Source organism: Marmota marmota, unplaced genomic scaffold (genome assembly GCF_001458135.2).
Source record: "Marmota marmota marmota unplaced genomic scaffold, marMar, whole genome shotgun sequence".
Taxonomy (NCBI): domain Eukaryota; kingdom Metazoa; phylum Chordata; class Mammalia; order Rodentia; family Sciuridae; genus Marmota; species Marmota marmota.
In genome coordinates, this window is record NW_026000026.1 from 81,103,163 (window position 1) to 81,120,354 (window position 17,192).

General features: G+C 54.1%; 1 protein-coding gene across 1 annotated transcript in view; it reads left to right on the top strand.

Moving 5' to 3' along the window:
- Positions 1 to 17,192, top strand: part of Synpo (synaptopodin) — a 54,216-nt gene that overhangs the window by 34,658 nt on the left and 2,366 nt on the right. The window contains 2 exon segments of the mRNA XM_015486303.2: positions 9,357 to 11,764; positions 16,923 to 17,190. Of these exon segments, the coding sequence (XP_015341789.2) occupies positions 9,357 to 11,764; positions 16,923 to 17,190 (2,676 nt within the window).

Genomic DNA, 17,192 nt, shown 5'->3' on the forward strand with positions numbered 1-17,192 from the left:
AGGAGGGCGCCGGCCCCCTCGCTGTCTGCCCCGCGAGCCCGCGCTCGTCCCCAGCGGGCTTGGGCCATCATTACCATTCCTCCTGCGTTTTTTCCTCCCGGGTTATTTATTTTTCTGGGAGGAAGGAATGTGGGGAATTTACCGCAGGGCGCTGGCCTTCGTTTTCGGCGGTACAGCGGCCTCTTCTATGAGAAGGAAGCGGCCGAGACAGATGGCAGGAGAGGGGAGGCGGCGCAGGGTCCCGCGGGCTCGGAGTCTGGAGCAGTGGGCGTTATGTAACCCACCCGGAGACCCAGGGCAGGGACACGGTGCGCCCGGGTTCGGGGCATGAGCCTTGCAATACGCATGGCCCGGTGGAACTGTGCCTGCCTCACTGGGTTCAGCCTCTGCCTCTGCTTTTGCGCAAGCCCGATGGGCGTGGTCCAGTCAAAGGTCCCTTCCTCTCCAGCTGCTCTAGATTTGGGGAATGGGGGTGGGCGAGGAAGTGTGGGGATTACCTAGAGCCTTTCGGCCCCTGCAGCGCTATTCCCATTGCTTAGAATGCCTCCTTAGATCATCTTTCAAGACTTGGGGTAAATGCCGCCCCCTCCAGGGAGCCTTCCTGATTTCTCCCTCTTGATTAATTTCCCTCTGGGACTCCATCCATGTTCTCCTGGCACCTCATGGAACATTCTGCCTCTTAGGTCCAACGCAGCAACTGAGGTTTCCTCTCCCTCTCCACCGACAGACTTGGTGCTCTCTCCCACCACCACCATCACCGCTCCTCCTTTCCAAAGAACCGCCCTCAAGATCTCCAGTCTAGAATCTTGACTCCAGGGAAAAATGGTGGAGCAAATATGAAGCTGGGAGGCTTTGGATGTGGGAGTGTTCCTCCCCAGTGGCTAATTTAGTCAGCAGTTATTGAAGCCTTCCTGGTAAAGGCCTCTGCTCTCTGGGGGCAGTTAGAGAGGAGGAAGACTGGCTTTGGCCCTGGACTGGCACAAGGCTAAGGGGAAGAGTCACATCTTTGTGCAGGGCCCAGAGTGTTCTGGGCCCTGGGACAGTGGTAGGGACTCAGAGATAACCTAGGCTCAGGCCTGCTCCTGGCAGAAACACAGACTCAGGGAATCCACCTCTTCTCTGCCCTGGCTCGCCACCTTTGCATCTCCTGGATTGTGTGTCTTCTCTGGAAGGCTGGAGTGCAATAGTCCTGTTAGTCTTCCAAGGCTTCCAGGGATCTGGGGTGGAGGAGTAACACAATAGCAGGGGGCTTGGAGGCAGGCCTGGCATCCAAAGGGCTGGACAGTAGCTGAGAGCTGGGCTCTGACACTGGCCTTCTGGGAAACTGACCTCCAGTTTGCTGTCTGCCTAGAACTGAAACTGCCTCTTTAAGTTTCTAACTTTCTAAAATCTACTGATTATATTAGTGACTCAGCCAGCAGAACAGGCAGGAAGGATGCTCTAGTCCTGACTCCTGGTTCCTGGCCAGGACACTGAAGCAGGTCCTGGTAAGCCAGCAGTTTGGACAGTGCTTATCACCTTCAGGGATAGCCCCCAGCCCAGCCTGCGTTGCTTTGGGACCCCACATCTTTGTCTCTCCTCCTCCCATCTGTGCCCTCCCTGATCCCATTCCGCTGTCAGCAGAGAAAAGCCAAGAGTCCAACCAGACCCAGCGGCCCTCCTCAGGTGGCTTCTGAGCTTTCTTAGCCTGCCGTTTCCTCTGAGCCCCACTCCTGCTGGAGTCTGGATGGATTGATGAGGCTCCCTGGAAGAGGTGGCAGCTGGGACAGGTGAGTGGGGAAAGTGCACATTGCAGGCAGAGCTCTCCGGAAGGAAGGCGCCCAAGCTTGGGATCAGACTGTCCCTGCTCCAGCTCTCTGCCCCTCGCAGGCTGTGAGACACTGAATGAGTTAGTAACTCTCCACTGCTTGTTCTCCTGTCTCTAAAACGGCCGTAAAGCAAGTGCCTTTATGAGTTGCTGTGAGGATTCGAGGAAAAACATATCGAACCCCTCGCTTACAGCATGTGGTGCTCCCAAAACGCTGGCTACCATCATCCCGACCAACTTCATTATTATGCTGCAAGCAGCTATGGAAGATGGGTGGGATACAGGAAGGAGATGGTTGAGACCCTGCCCTCAAGGCTCCTATAGTCTATTGGGGGTGGGGGGTGGCCAAGACCCCGATCATAATGGCTACAGAGCTAAACCTTGGAGACTCAGTGCAGGCCATGGGACAGGCCCTAGGCTCTATGGGCTATTCTGGGTTTGAAAGTTAACTGTGCCTCTGAGACTGTGTGACCCTGAACAAGTCACTGAGCCCACTGAGCCAGTTTTGGGTTGCTCAGTGAGTCGTGGGCCTGTGATGGGGCCTGGCACAGGGTGAGCACAGCCTGAAGGGTAATTTTAACTAAAATGAATAATGCACAAAATGGTGCGGATAAAACATGGGTGGTCAGGGAAGGCTTTGGGGAAGGGGCGGAAGCATTTGAGTCAGTCGGGAGGCTGGGGAATTAGGGTACATAAAAAGAATGTGAAACAGAGAAGGGGAGGTCTGTGCAAAAGGTGCTCTGCTGGCAGGAAGTCCCAGGGCAGGCGTGGGAACTCTGAGCTGTGAACTCCCTCCGCCATTGCTTAGGGCGCAGAGAGTGCGCTAGTGAGCTCCTGGGCAGGCCCTGACGTCAAGGGCTTTGAATGTCAGAATGAGCAGGACCCTCTTCTCGATCCCCCGATCCCCCGTGTCCTGGGGAGATAGCAAGGGTTTTGAGCAGGAGAGAAATAAGAGTGGAGCTGGGAAGGTGAATCTGGCTGCGTGGGGTGGGTTGATTGGCGGGGGAAGAGGCTGGGGGTGGAGAGGCCATTTAAAAGGCTGTTGCAAAATCAGTTTTCCTGATAAAGAGCTGGGCTGAGTCATCTGTGGAGGAGAGAAGTCATACCCAGCTTCTCCGTGTGGCTGTCGAGGTGGGATTTTCCTCTCTTCTTCGTGGACTGGGTGACTGGGCGCCTTTCCTGGAGGCTCTGAGAACCGCGTCTCTGCAGCCGGCGGGAGCACCCAGGGGGAAGCTGGGCTGCAGGGAGGACCCAGCCGGAGTGAGTAAGAGGAGCCCTCAGAGGTGCCTTTGTGGCTGGGGGTGTGACTCTGGGCATGTGGCATCCCGTTCCTGATCTTAGTTTCCCCTTTGGGCATCAAGGGGGATGCATACGGGTGACTTCCTTCAGCCCACTGGTGGCCAGGCTGGGCTCCCCACTTCCACTCCTGTGTCCCTGTGCCTGCAGTTCTTCCCACCCAAGTAGCGGTTTTCTCCAGCAAGGAGGTCTGGCCATCTGCTGGCCTCAGCCGGGTTGCACTCCCCTGTCCACTGCGGGCTGGAGAGCTCCTGGGACTTAGCGAATGTGTCATTTCCTCCTTTCGGTGGGGAGGATGCAGGGCTGGGGCTGGCTAGGTAGCCAGGCCATTACTCAGGCCTCTTCATCTTCCTGCCCCCAGCCAAGCCAGAGGTTGTGCAGAGGCCAGCCATTGGTTCCTTCCTGATCCCACCAGGGGAGCAGCTTACCCAGCCTGTTTACCCAGCCTGCTGCCAAGACTCCACAATGGGCTGCCCCACGCCAGTCTCTGTTCCCACCTCTGGCTCCCTGTCTGCCCCTCTCGACCTGGGCCTGGACATTTCCATTGACGGCAGCTGTGTGAAGAAGCATTTCCTTTAATTCTCCCTGTCCAAACTTCCTCTCTGGCCTCCCTGGCCCTGCCTCACCCCCGTCCTTCAGGGTCTTAGTCCAGGCAGCCTCAGTGATGGGCAGCACAGGCAGCTGCCCGCAGAGGGTGAGAGGGATGTGAGAAAGCTCTCGTCTCTGCCTGGGAAAATACTAGAACCTGGGGTCTCCTGACTCCCAACCTCATGATCTTTCCACTCCACTAGTTTTTCATATACCCTATCAGTCATTTCTACCTTAGTAAGAATGAGTTTTCAGCTCTCCCACTGAGAGGAAGAAGGGAGAGAACGCACGAGTTGTTGTAGGCAGCTGAGTTTTCAGGGGAGAGGGCACAGCCGAAGGCATCCATCATGGGATGAGGAAACAGGGCTGAGCAGCTCATCATCCGGGAGCCCTGCAGCCTTTCTTGATGCTCCTCCCTTGGGCTGGTCTGGAAGGCAGAGTGGTTAAGACGTGAGACTTAGCAGCCAGACTTTTCTGAGTTTTGAATTCCAGCTCTGCTACGTATAAGTGGAATGACCCTGGGCAGGTACCTCCGCCTGGGTTTCATGTGCAACATGGGAGAATGACCAGTATTTATTTCTTGGGGTTGGAAGGCTGGAAGGCGAGGAGTATGAAGGGCACCGTAGTGAGGTCGGGTGACTGGGCAGCTGCTGCAGGCCTCCTAGGGCAGCACTTGGGGCTATCCGCCCCTCCCCCACCTGGGGGCTTACCCTCTTGGACCCCGTCTGCTGACCTCAGGTAGCTCTTCTTTGCATCTGCCCTCCACCCTTCCTCTCTTTAGGGCCTGATCCAACATCCTGGGTGAGTCTTTAAAGGGCTAGCATCCCAACCTGACCCTGCAGAGGCTGAGACCTTATGACCTACACAGGTGCAGGCCCCAGCCAGGCAGATTGAGGGCTCAGTGAGGTGTCTGTCTCCTGTGGCCCTTGGTCCTTTCTTGCCTCTCTGACACTAGGGAGCCCAGTGTTGGTCCAGGTGACTGTTGTTACAGGTTCCCTAGTCTGGGGAAATTTTTTAAATTATTTTTTTGATTTTAAAGATTTTTTTTTTATTGGTGCATTATAATTATACGTAACCGTGGGCTTCATTGCTGCGGGTTTGTACAAACACACAACATAATTTGGTCAATTGCATTCCCTAGTTCCTCCTTTTCCCCTCCCTAGGTTGGGGAATTTTAGATGGAGCTGCTCCCTGGAGCCCTGGACAAGGGACTGAGGGTGGCTGTGTTTGGTCAAGCCCTCCCCCTTCGTTCAGCTTTGTTTGTGCAGGGTGGCAAAAATCATCTGGTTTGTTGGCTGGGCCTGGTCCAGACCTCCTGCTGAATTCCTTTTCTGTGCAGTCACTGCAGGCTGGTGTGGGGGTGCGGGAGCTGTCCTGGGGGGCAGAGCGAACTCCCTCTGACCTTTTCTGCTGCTCTTCCTGTCTCAGTCCAGTGCCTTAAGGGGCAGTTACAAGCTCAGAGAGGTGTGGGAAGGGGTCAGCAGCAGCATTCCGGCTGTGCGTGAAGCCCAACTTAGACCTGGGTGCTGAGCGCATGTCCTCCTCTGTGACCCTGTCCCTCTGAGCCTCCCAGGACAAGCTTATTCCTGAGGGCCTGTCACACTCTGGCATTTGAGGATTTTCTAAATCCACGGCCTTTTAGAGCCGGCCTGTGGGATGAGATTGAAGCAGAAAAGCAGAAAGATGCAGACCATTGGGAGGTCTGAAGATTCCCACCCTGAAGCACTTCTCATGAGACTCACTCTGTGGGGACCTGCCGGTCAGGAGCTGGGCATTCTGCAGCCATATGGAGCCAGGTGTAAACATAGCTCTACTCCTCTTCTGGTTCTGTGATGTTGGGCAGCTCACTTTACCTCTCTGAGCCTTGGTTTTCTTATCATTAAAACATGCATAGTAACACATTTGTACCTGATTGGATTGTTGGGAGAATTAAATACTATGTGTAGAGGGACACAGTCTATGCCCAATAAAACTTAGCTGCTGTCATTGCCATTAGGTCATAAGAAACATTGGTGGAACTTGATTATCCTGACCTTGTCCCGTGATTTGAATTTGTGAATGTGTGCAGGGTTGTCAGGCTGGAAGGAGAAACCTTTCATATCTGTGTGGTGCTGGGGGCGCAGAGACACACCTAGTGGTGGAAGTGAGTGGCAGTTTATTGCCGAAGAATGTACATGGGTGGACGGCACCTCCCTAGGGTAGGAAACTCATGTCAGGGGTGTGTTTTGGGAGATGCAGAAATGGTGGGGAAAATGGACCCTGTGCTGGTTGCCACTGAGATTCTGTGATTGGGGTCAGAAATTCTTCTTCCCCATAACTCTGGGATCCCCTGCTGTGGTATCCTAGCAAAGGCAAATCTCCTTTGCTAGAAGCACATCTGACCCCTTTCAGGGAATAGAGTAGGGTCACCAATTGCCAACTCTTCCCAGGGTGGCATGAGCCCTCTGCTCTGTCCACCCGGGCTTGATGACTTTAAGCCCTTGGTATTCATGACTTCATGTGACCTTCCAACACTGACATCGAGTGCTTTCACCCCCCTTCTCAGTTACAGAGACCGTGGCTCTGAGATACAGGAGCCTGCTTAGGTCACACAGCTAGCAAATGGCTTGGATTCAGGCAGGAGGTCTGTGTTCCAAGCAGAGCAGGAACAGACCCTGCATGGGCCGAGCAGCCTCTCATGGCCCCTGTGTGGCTGGTGTCCCCCATTACAGCTCCCCGGGGGGCATCCTAGCTGGACCTTGTTTTCTTTCTTTTTTTGTGGTCTCGGAGATTAAACCCATGGGCCCTCTTACCACGGAGTTAAATCCCAGCCCTCTGGTTTTCTGAAACAGGGTTTTGCTAGAAGCTCAGGTTGGCATCAGACTTGCGATTCTCCTGCCTCTGCCTCCTGAGTAGCTGGAATTACAATCACAAGCATGAGCCACTGAGCCTGGTTTTAACCCTTCCTTTTTTTTTTTTTTTTTTTTTTTTGCTGGATGAGGGATACTGGGGATTGAACTCAGGGGCACTCAACCACTGAGCCACATCCTCAGCCCTATTTTGTATTTTATTTAGAGACAGGGTCTCACTGAGTTGCTTAGTGCCTTGCAGTTGCTGAGGCTTGCTTTGAACTCGTGATCCTCTTGCCTCAGACTCCTGAGCCACTGGGATTACAGGTGTGCACCACTGCATCCTTCATTTAAAAAAAAATATTTATTTATTTTTATGTGGTGCTAAGGATCGAACCCAGTACCTCACATGCAAGGCAAGTGCTCTATCACTGAGCTACGGCCCCCGCTCTAGCCCTTCATTTTTTACCGATGAGGTGACACAAATAGGAGAGAAGTCCTCCCAGGGGCCGCAGGTGTCGTGGGCAGGTGGGGTGGGCTGTGTGTGTTCACAGTGTCCAACAAGTGGGGGAGATCCAGGCCTTCAGGGAAGCAGGGAAGAAGGAGTTGGGGCCTCAAAGCCTGTGGCTGCTTGGCCTGGACCCAGTGAAACCAGCATAGATCCTCTATTGGCCTCCCCCTTGACTCCAGAGTCAGAGGCTCTACCCTGGGCTACTCTCTGGACCTCAGTTTCCCATCTATAAAATGGAGTGGCAGTGAAGTAGATCTTCTCTAAGGGCCCTGCAGCCCCAAGAGTTCTGGAATTCTGAGCCAGGCTGGCAGGGTGCCTAGAAAGACTGTCCCTGGAGACCCACTCAGCACGTCATGGCCAGCACTAATGAGGGCAAGTGGGAGGGAGGGCAGGGTCACATTCCTCAAGAACTAATTAGCTTCCCACAGTATCGGGGAAAGGGGTGACAGAGGAAGGAATTTTCTCAGCCATTGACAAAGCCCATGACCCTGGCCACAGGCTGATCCATCCATCTGTCTGTCGGTTCATTTGTTCATGTGTCCATTTGTTCGTGCGTTGTTCAACAAGCACAAATTGAGCACTGACTGTGTACCAAGTGGGCACTGGGGAGAGAAAGAGAAATGGTTGCCCACAGTGAGCCTGATCCCTGACCTCAGCCCCAGACTGGACCTGCATCCCGCATTGATCTGTCCCCCTCCCGCTTTCCCAAGGGACTTCGAGCGTGGGCTGTGAACTGATTCCAGCTTTGCCACCCTTAGCTGTGTGACCTTGGTGTCAGTTACTTACAAGTCTCCGAACCTTGGTTTTCTGTTCTGCAAAACAGGGGCAACTAATGTTTGTCTCGTGGCGGGCAAATGAAGGGATGCAATGTTCTAGTGAGGTCCCTGCTGAATTAGCCTGATTTATTACTTTTCTAGTGTTAAAATATGTGAATTTTTAAATGACTATTTAGATAAAAACAGGAAGTAACCCTGGAAGGACATAGAAGAAACAGACAACAGTGGCTCTGTGATTGTGATGTGGAGTAATCAGGGACGGATGCTTTTCACTGAAGACCATTTTTATGTCTTTATTTTTATAAATGAAATGTGAATGTATCACCTATTCTAAAAAGAAATGTTAGTGGCAACTCTATAAGATCAAAGAAAATTACCATGAGCTTGAAAGTATAAAGAAACCTAAGAAAGGGACATAGAGTCGGGGGTGATGGCACACACCCGTAATCCCAGTGACTGGGGAGGCTGAGGCAGGAGGATCCCAAGTTCAAAGCCAGTCTGGGCAACTTAGGGAAACTCTTTCTTAAAATAAAATATAAAAAGGGCTAGGGGTGTAGCTCAGTGGTAGAGCACTCCTGCGTTCAATCTCTAGTACTGAAAAAAGAGAAAGAAAGAGAGGGAGGGACAACGGCACATAGAAAATACTCCAGGGGCTCTTTTGTACGGTCAGCAATCTTTTTTTAAAATATTTTTTAGTTGTCAATGGACCTTCATTTTATTTATTTATATGCAGTGCTGAGAATTGAACCCAGTGCCTCACACATGCTAGGCAAGTGCTCTGCCACTGAGCCACAACCCCAGCACTACAGTCAGCAATCTTACTCTGTGCCCACTTTAGGCCAGGCACCACACTAGGGGCCAGGGTTAGAAAGATAAACGAGTTGGGCAAGGCCATCATCTCCTTGCAGCTATGCTCTAGGTGAGGAGACCGTGATAATCAAGCAAGTACATAGAGGACCATTTCAAATTGTGGTGAATGCTAGGAACAAAATAAAGCAGAGAGATGGGATAGGAGAACGGAAGGCCTCTCCAGAGAGGTGGCCTCCAACCTGAGACCTGAGTAGCAAGAAGGAACCAACAGGGAGTGTCATCTAGGGAGAGATCTTATTGCAAGCCGAGGGAACAGCATGAACAAAGGCTCTGGGGCAGGACCACTCATGTCATTTTCAAGGGACAAAAAGAAAGCAGCAGAGTGTGGAGAGGAGAGGGTGGTGGAGGAGGCATCAGGGCTCAATGGGGTCTTGACTTCTAGAGCAAGGTGTTCAGGCTCAGTTTGGTGACGTGCTGCATCAACAGATTTTGGGGGCAATCCAAATGCAAGGAGAGTTAATACTGAAAAGGAAATCACGGCAGGCTTCCCCGAGGTGGTAGTGTTTAAGTTGGGTCATGTATCTTTAGTTGGGTCATGAGCTGGTTCTAGGAAACTGTGCGTAAAGATCAAATTCTAGAGGAAAAGGTCATGTGTAGGAGGGCGTGCATGACCACCTGTCTGCATGCCCCTGTGGCGCTGCATTCCCATTTCCTAACCGAGCCTCTGTTCCTCCCTGCAGCACTGGGCCGGAGCACTAGCTTCACTGAGAAGGATCTGAAAGAGGCCAAGGCTCTGAGCCAGCAGATTGCAGCCCAGCTGACCACCCCTCCCAGCTCCAATTCCCGAGGTGTCCAGCTCTTCAACAGGCGCCGGCAGAGAGTGAACGAGTTCACTTTGGAAAGCCACGGCCAGAGGGTACAGAAGCCTGGCCAGGAGTCCCCCAGAGAGCCCTCTGCAAGCCCCCCAGGCCATGCCCCAGGTCTCAACTTGAGTTCCACCTTGCTGACCAAGCCAGGCCCTTCCAGGCACCCAGACCCCCAGACCCGCCACAGAGGGGTCTCTGCACCCAGGATGGAGGGGTACTCAGAAGAGACCAGTTTGCTGCAGCACCTGGAGAAGATGGCCAGTGAGGAGGAAGAGGTACCACTGGTGGTTTATTTAAAGGAGAACGCAGCCCTGTTGACGGCCAATGGGCTTCATCTGTCCCAGAACCGAGAGACCCAAGAGTCCTCGCCCAGCCCTCCTCCAGCGGAAGTCCACAGCCCAGCTACAGATGTCAACCAAAACCTTTCCTCGCCCAGTGCGGTGCTCACCACACCAGCTCCTAACAGCAACCGCAACCTGCCAGCCACCGATGTCAATCAGAATCCCCCAGCAACCGTGGTCCCCCAGAGCCTGCCGGTTGGGTGTTCTAGCACCCAACAGAATTCCCCTGAGGCACAGTGCTCACAAAATGGCACGGTGCCAGATTCCAAACCCAGCACCCCTTGTGCCGATGGGCAGCCCCAGGCACCTCTAGAGGAGGTGAGATCCAGTTTGCTCCTGATTGACAAGGTCTCGACTCCGCCTTCTGCCACCAGCACCTGCTCCAGAGAAGCCACTCCCATCCAGGGCTCTGGGCCACTGACCCCAGATTTCATGTCCAGCTCCCTGCTCATCGATGTGCAGCCCAGCACCCTAGTGATGTCAACGGAACAAGAGATGTCTGCACGGCCAGCAGCCACTACACCCACCAAGGTGTACAGCGAGGTCCATCTCACGCTGGCCAAGCCCCAGTCGGTGGTGAACAGGACGGCCAGGCCTTTTGGGATCCAGGCGCCAGGGGGCACTAACCAAATAGAGCGGAGCCCCATGCTGGAGAGACGACACTTTGGGGAGAAGGCCCCTGCTCCCCAGCACCCCACCATGGTAGATAGGAGTCCCCGGCCACAGAGACATGTCATGTCCCACAGCCCCATGGTGGAAAGGAGGCTGGTGGGGCAGCGAAGCCCCGCCTTGGAGAGACGCCCCTTGGGGAACTTCACCCCACCCCCCACCTATGCAGAGACCTTGTCCGCGGCACCCCCGGCTTCCCGGGTTAGGTCTCCCCCGTCTTATTCTGCCCTGTACCCTAGCTCCGACCCCAAGCCTTCTCATCTGAAGGGCCAGGCGGTTCCCGCCAGCAAGACGGGCATTTTGGAGGAGTCGATGATCCGCAGAGGCAGTCGAAAATCCATGTTCACCTTTGTGGAGAAGCCAAAGGTCACCCCCAATCCAGACCTGCTGGACCTGGTACAGACGGCGGATGAGAAGCGGAGGCAGAGGGACCAAGGCGAGGCGGGCGTGGAGGAGGAGCCCTTCGCGCTGGGGGCCGAGGCGTCCAACTTCCAGCAGGAGCCAGTCCCTCGGGACAGGGGCAGCCCTGCAGCCGCGGAGGAGACTGTCCCCGAGTGGGCCTCCTGCCTCAAGTCGCCCCGTATCCAGGCCAAGCCGAAGCCCAAACCCAACCAGAACCTCTCGGAGGCCTCCGGGAAGGGGGCTGAGCTTTATGCCCGCCGCCAGTCGCGGATGGAGAAGTATGTCATTGAATCTTCAGGCCACACTGAGCTGGCCCGCTGCCCTTCACCCACCATGTCCCTGCCTTCCTCCTGGAAATACTCCACGAATGCTCCCGGCTTCCGAGTGGCATCCCTAAGCCCAGCGCGGACCCCCCCTGCCTCCCTCTACCATGGCTACCTGCCTGAGAATGGGGTCCTGCGCCCAGAGCCCACCAAGCAGCAGCCCCCATACCAGATGCGGCCCTCTCTCTTTGTCCTCTCACCCATCAAGGAACCTGCCAAGGCCTCCCCTCGAGCTGCCTCCTCAAGAGCTGCCTCCTCAAGAGCCTCTTCACCAAGAGCCGCCTCCCCTGCCAAGCCCAGCTCCCTGGACCTAGTGCCCAACCTGCCCAAGGCGGGTCTCCCACCGTCTCCTGCACTGCCTCGGCCTTCCCGATCCTCCCCAGGCCTCTACACCTCACCTGGCCAGGACGGCCTCCAGCCCACTGCCGTGAGCCCCACCTACAGCAGCGATATCTCCCCCGTGTCTCCCTCTCGGGCATGGTCTCCCCGCGCCAAGCAGGCTCCCAGGCCCTCCTTCTCTACCCGGAACGCAGGGATCGAGGCTCAGGTGTGGAAGCCTTCCTTCTGCTTCAAGTAACGGACCCCACAAGGGTCCCACTGCCTGTCCAGGCCCCTTCTCCAAGGGCCAGGTGGAGAGCACAGGTGGCAGGAAGCGGCCCAGGGCCTAGTGAGGAGGATGGGGAGTCCATGGTTCAAGGTCTGCACTGTCGCCAGCTAGCTATGTGACCTTGGGCAAGCTGCCTCCCCTCTCTGAGCTACAGCAGCCTCTTCTCCACTACAAGGGGTCCTGGACTCCATGTCGGGGGTGGGAAGGAGGGACACAGAGAGAGCTTCCCGCTGGCAGGCCATGATGAGGCCAAGCGGCTTCTCCCAGCCTTGGCGAGCTGCAGGGCTGCCAGTCTGAGGCCAGCGACTCGCTGGGGAATGGCCAGGACAGGGGCTGCTAAGGGGGACTTCTGGAGCAGACAGAGCCACCAGTGCCTGAGGAATCTGCCAGCCAGGGGTCTGCCTGCTCAGCCAGCTGGAGGCCTCCCCAGGTGGCCCACGCTCCTGGCATCTTCCTTCCTGTGCTGGATTCTCACCTCTGCAGGCCTGTCTCTCCCTCTGCCTCTGGACGTCTCCTCTCCACTGCTTCAGACAGCCTGCCTGGCCTCCACCCTTTCTTCTCTCCCGGGGCTTCCTGCTGGACGCGGACTTGGCCCACCACTGCTGTCTGCTGCTGTTCTTCCTGCTCTTCCCAGCTGCCTCTGCACCTTCTCCAAGACCTGGCTCCACTTGAGGGAGACTCCTGGCCTAGGCCTCAGTCTTGCTCCACCTGGCTTGCCCTTCTGTTTGGGGGTGGGGGACATCCCAGGGGATCCCTGAGGGAATGATGTGCAAATGTGTGTGTACTGCTAGGAGGGTGGCTCCTGAGTGAGGTATCATGGGCTGTTTGGGCTTCACCTCAGTGCAATGGCACAGGCCCCAGGGAGAGAGGCAGAGGAGGAGGTCCCATCTAGGCCTTCCACTTGCTGTGTGACTTTGGCCAAGTCACTTCCCTCTCTGAGCCTCAGTTTTCTCATCTATACAATGAAGGCTCCTCCCCATGATAAGCTGTGAGGATTGAAAGGATAGGCTGGTGCTTTGCGAGGAAGGGCTTGTGAGTGACAAGATAGTCCCTGGGAAGACAGAAAAAGGAAACAGGATAGATGGAGTTAGATGTCTGTGAGGATGACCTGGTGAGGTATGGTTAGAATGAGCTGCTGCAGGAGGCCAAAGGCTCAGAAGCCTGGGCTGGGGTGACTCAGGTCGGAATTGCCTGTGGAAATGATGTTGGCTGGGATAGGCCCACAGCAGCTCTGGGGGAAGGGACAGTAAAGACCCCAAGGCTTTGAGGGAAGTCTTGGACTTAGACCTGGATTCTAATGAAATGACTTGATGTGTATCTTTGGATCTCAGTTTCCCCATTCACACAGTGAAGGTGTTGAGTCAAGTAGCCAGACATCCCCACACCCCCTTACGCCCCTTTGATGTGATGCATCCCCCCAAACTACACTTTGTGGGGTATAAGAAAAGACAGATACCAGCCGCAGGATTCAGATGGAAGCTGCCCAAGACTGGGGGCCGAGGACCACCCACTTCCTTTTTCCCAGTCCTATTTCTGGGCTCCCAGAGGGGCGAGGGGTGGTGGAGGCGGTGCCATGCTGGGCTGAGCCTGCAGTTTTCGTGAGCTCAGGGCTCGTCTCCATGGGAACAGGGGTGCCTTCTCAGTGAGCTCATTCTGCAGGAACCACAAACTGAGGGGGCATGCTTGGGGAGCTGTAAAGGAGCTTAGTTCCTTCATGCCACATCCCCCCCCCAGAACAAGGTGAAGCCCCCTGCCTTGGGCCCTTGCTCCCTTCAACCCTGGGGGGCCAGCCGTGGAGGAGCCCACCTTCCGTCCTATGGCTGGGCTGAGTTCTTCTCCCAACTTTGTTTTCTCTCCTGTTCTCAATACACTCTGCCTCAAATCCATCTTGCTTCTTTCTTTATTCTCTGCTGCTGCTGCTGGGTCATGGCTCCCTTGCTCCTGGTTCTGGCCTGGGCCGTGGAGTGGACTGGTCAGCCACTGTGTGTGAGTGTAGTGTGTCCTCGTGTGTTTGGATCTGCTGGGGCTACCGTAGTTAGGTGCTGCCTGGGAAGTGAAGGCTGCCCTCTCTTCCCCAGGTTAACCCGCAGGGACCCAGACTCCTATTCTGCTTTCTCCTTCCCTCAGAGTCTGACCAAAACGGCCGTTGAGCAGGGGGGGACCATGCTGCCCCTTATGGCCCAGATGTATTTATTTTTTTATTTACTGGTGCTGAGGATTGAACCTGGGACTTTGTGCACACTATGGAAGCTCTCTGCCACTGAGTCACATCCCCAGCCCTTGTTTGGGTTCTTGAAAAATGAAATTGAAATGCCTTTCACCAGAGCATTCGCTCTTCAGTTTCTACACGTCCCCTCCCCCTTCCTATTATCTAAATTTGGCGATTTCCCACATTCATCACCATCACTGCCTGGCTCCTCAAAACACCAAGTTTCCATCCCTGCTGGAGTGGGAAGAACTGCCAAATGTGTACCTGGTTCCTGTGTGGCCTTGCACAATCCTTCCCATCTCTGGCCTCAGTTTTTCCTTATGTGCAGATAGGAGTGTCGAAGGTGGGAGCTCTGTTTGGTCTATGCTAGCCAGTGGCTGACTGCTCTGCCTTTACCCCAAACATGTGCTCTGTTGTGGGACTGGGGCAGGGTTGACTGGGTGCTACTCTCTGAATTTTCCACCTAGTGCATTTCCAAGGAGATCGGCATATATGGTACATTTCTACTTTGGCAGAAAGTGAACAGTTCTGATTTTCTGCAGCCTTTTTTGTATTGTGAACCCCCCCAACCCCCATGCAGAGTCAGTCCCTGGACATGGAGTTAGTATGAGGTCAGACCTGGCCGTCCTCCAGAGGCTGAGGAGCTGCTCACCACTACCCACAACATCCCACCCTCTGCTTGAGCTGCTTGCTTTCAGGGTCCTGGCTAATCCTGTTACTCCCTCTATTTTTTGGACCCCGTAATCCCCTTGTGACCACAAAAGGCAAAGACAACATTTTACAGTTTTTGACAGTTATTGTAGCTCCCCCTGGCCCGGCCTCCTTTTCTGGTTGAAGAACCTGTTCTTCTGCCTTGATGGCTCTTCTCGGGTCATGAGCTCTTGTCCCCACCTTCCTGCTCAGGAGGGCATGGTAGTTGGGTATAGGACATGCCTGAGCACACCCTGAAACTCTGGGTTGAGCTTCTACTCCTTCCTATGTGGCCAGGACCTCTCTGTAAGCTCCTCTCCCTGTGACATGGGCTCTGCTTCCACAGGTGGCTCGATGCACACTTCCTGGGATGTGTCAGACATAGAGCTACTCTCAGGGTCTCCAGCTCAAACTCTGCACAACTCTTGACCCTGAAAGAGGGTTCTCATGCTGAGTCGTAACCTCTCTATTCATGGTTGAAGCTTGGATGTCCTCAGGAGGTCTCTAAAGTCCAAGGCACCATGAAAAACTTCCTCTCCAGGCTGTTGCATGACATTCCTCTTTAGGTTAAAGGGCTCTATTCTGAGAGTCTGGGCTCAACTAGCACTGCTGCCTTGTGTTTGGAGAACAGTATAATCTCTGCCTATTGCTTCCTTTTTCTGGGAGAAACTAGATTTTTCAATAGGTTGAAAGGATGACTTGCTTGACCGTGGCTGATTGCTGATTGGAGGAAAGAATGATCTTGTGGGTGGGCCTAGATTTGATTGGGTAGGAGGCAAGGAATGAATGGACTGACTAGCTAGGGACTCAGATGGATGGATGGCTGTTGGTGAATTTGGATTGGATTGCGAGCCCTAGTAGACTGGTTATTGCTGGAATCTGATTGGATCGACAGGATCATCAGTGGGATGGTTAGAGAAATATAAGCTCAGCATGGATTTCCAAATCCTCCACTTCCAAGCCAGATAAAACTGATGACATGGGAGGTAGCCTTTGAGCAGCAGATAGTTACACATACATTTCAGGGGAGGGGGGGATGGCAGAATATACTGGGCTGCTATCTACACCTCTGAGCTTCATTTTCATCATTAGGAAATTGGGTGTGACTATGCCCGCTACCTCCTCACCACTTTGTTGTGAGGAATCAACAAGAGATATAGGATGAGAAACAACCTTGCAGACAGGCAAGTCCTTGAACGGAGGAAACAGGTATGGCAGAGTGCATGGCAAAGTAGTGCTTTATAGACTCAAGCATGTTCACCATCTGGAGTCACATTCCTCTCCTGGTGCCAGCAAAAAGTCCAACAAGGGGAATGTGCTGCCTAGGGAAGACTGACTGGCCTTTCATCTGTCAGTAGGAACTCCCTCCCATCTTAGGCATCAAGGAAAAATAAGGAGGTCATCATAGCAACATAGCAAATGGTTTGGGGCTGACGGAGTCTTTCATTAAGTCCAACTTTAATAATAGTAGCTAATAGTTTTAAATTTAATTCTTTTTTTGTGTGTGTGTGTGTGCCAGAAATTGAACCCAGGGCCTGGTGCACACTAGCTAAGTGCTGTATCATTGAGCCACATTCCAGCCCTTAAATTTAACTGTTTTGAAAAAGATAATATATGCACATAAAAAATCTAAACTTCTATAGAAAGTAATACCTTAAAAAGCCTCGGACCCACTCCCCTGAGGCTGTATGCTCTGACTCTACTGATAAGACTATTTCCTAACAGGTAACCATTTCGGTTAGTTTCATATGTACCCCTCCACTATCTCTTTATGGTAACTAACACCTATTGAGCACTTTCCTATAAGCAATATGCTAATACATATAACTGTCTTTTACACAAGTCACCTCTCTCTCACACAAGGACTCTACAGCGTACCATTTTACAGAGGAGGAAACTAAACCCCAGAGGGAGCAAGAGCTTGCCAATAAATTAACAAGTCTGTCTCCAAAGCTAGCGTTCTTTAACCCTAGTCATCGTCCCTTCCCCTTGTCCTCCGTTTAAAAGCAGCGGCTGACCCCGATAGCGTTGGCTTTTAAAAACATTCTGGGCTGGGAGTTGGGTCACCTGGGTTTCATTGCAGGTTCTGCCTGACTTTGGTCAGTGCATTTCTATCCTTATAGAAAATACAAATCAGACTCAGTCCCTTCCAAAACCAGCACTAAAAACCTGCCCTCACCCTCTCTGTTTTCTCCCCAGGACCGCCAAGAGAGCCTGCCCACTTCCCCGCCCTGGACGCCCAGCGCGTCCCGGCCCCCCAGCAGCCTGGACGGCTGGGTGAGCCCAGGACCGTGGGAGCCGGGCCGCGGGAGCAGCATGGGAAGCCCCCCACCGCTGCCGCCGCCGCCCATGTCTCCCTCGTGGAGCGAGCGTTCAGTATCTCCGCTGCGAACCGAGACCGAGGTGCGTCCGCCCAGCCGCCAGCTGCAAGCGCTCTTGGCGCGAAACATCATCAACGCGGCCCGGCGT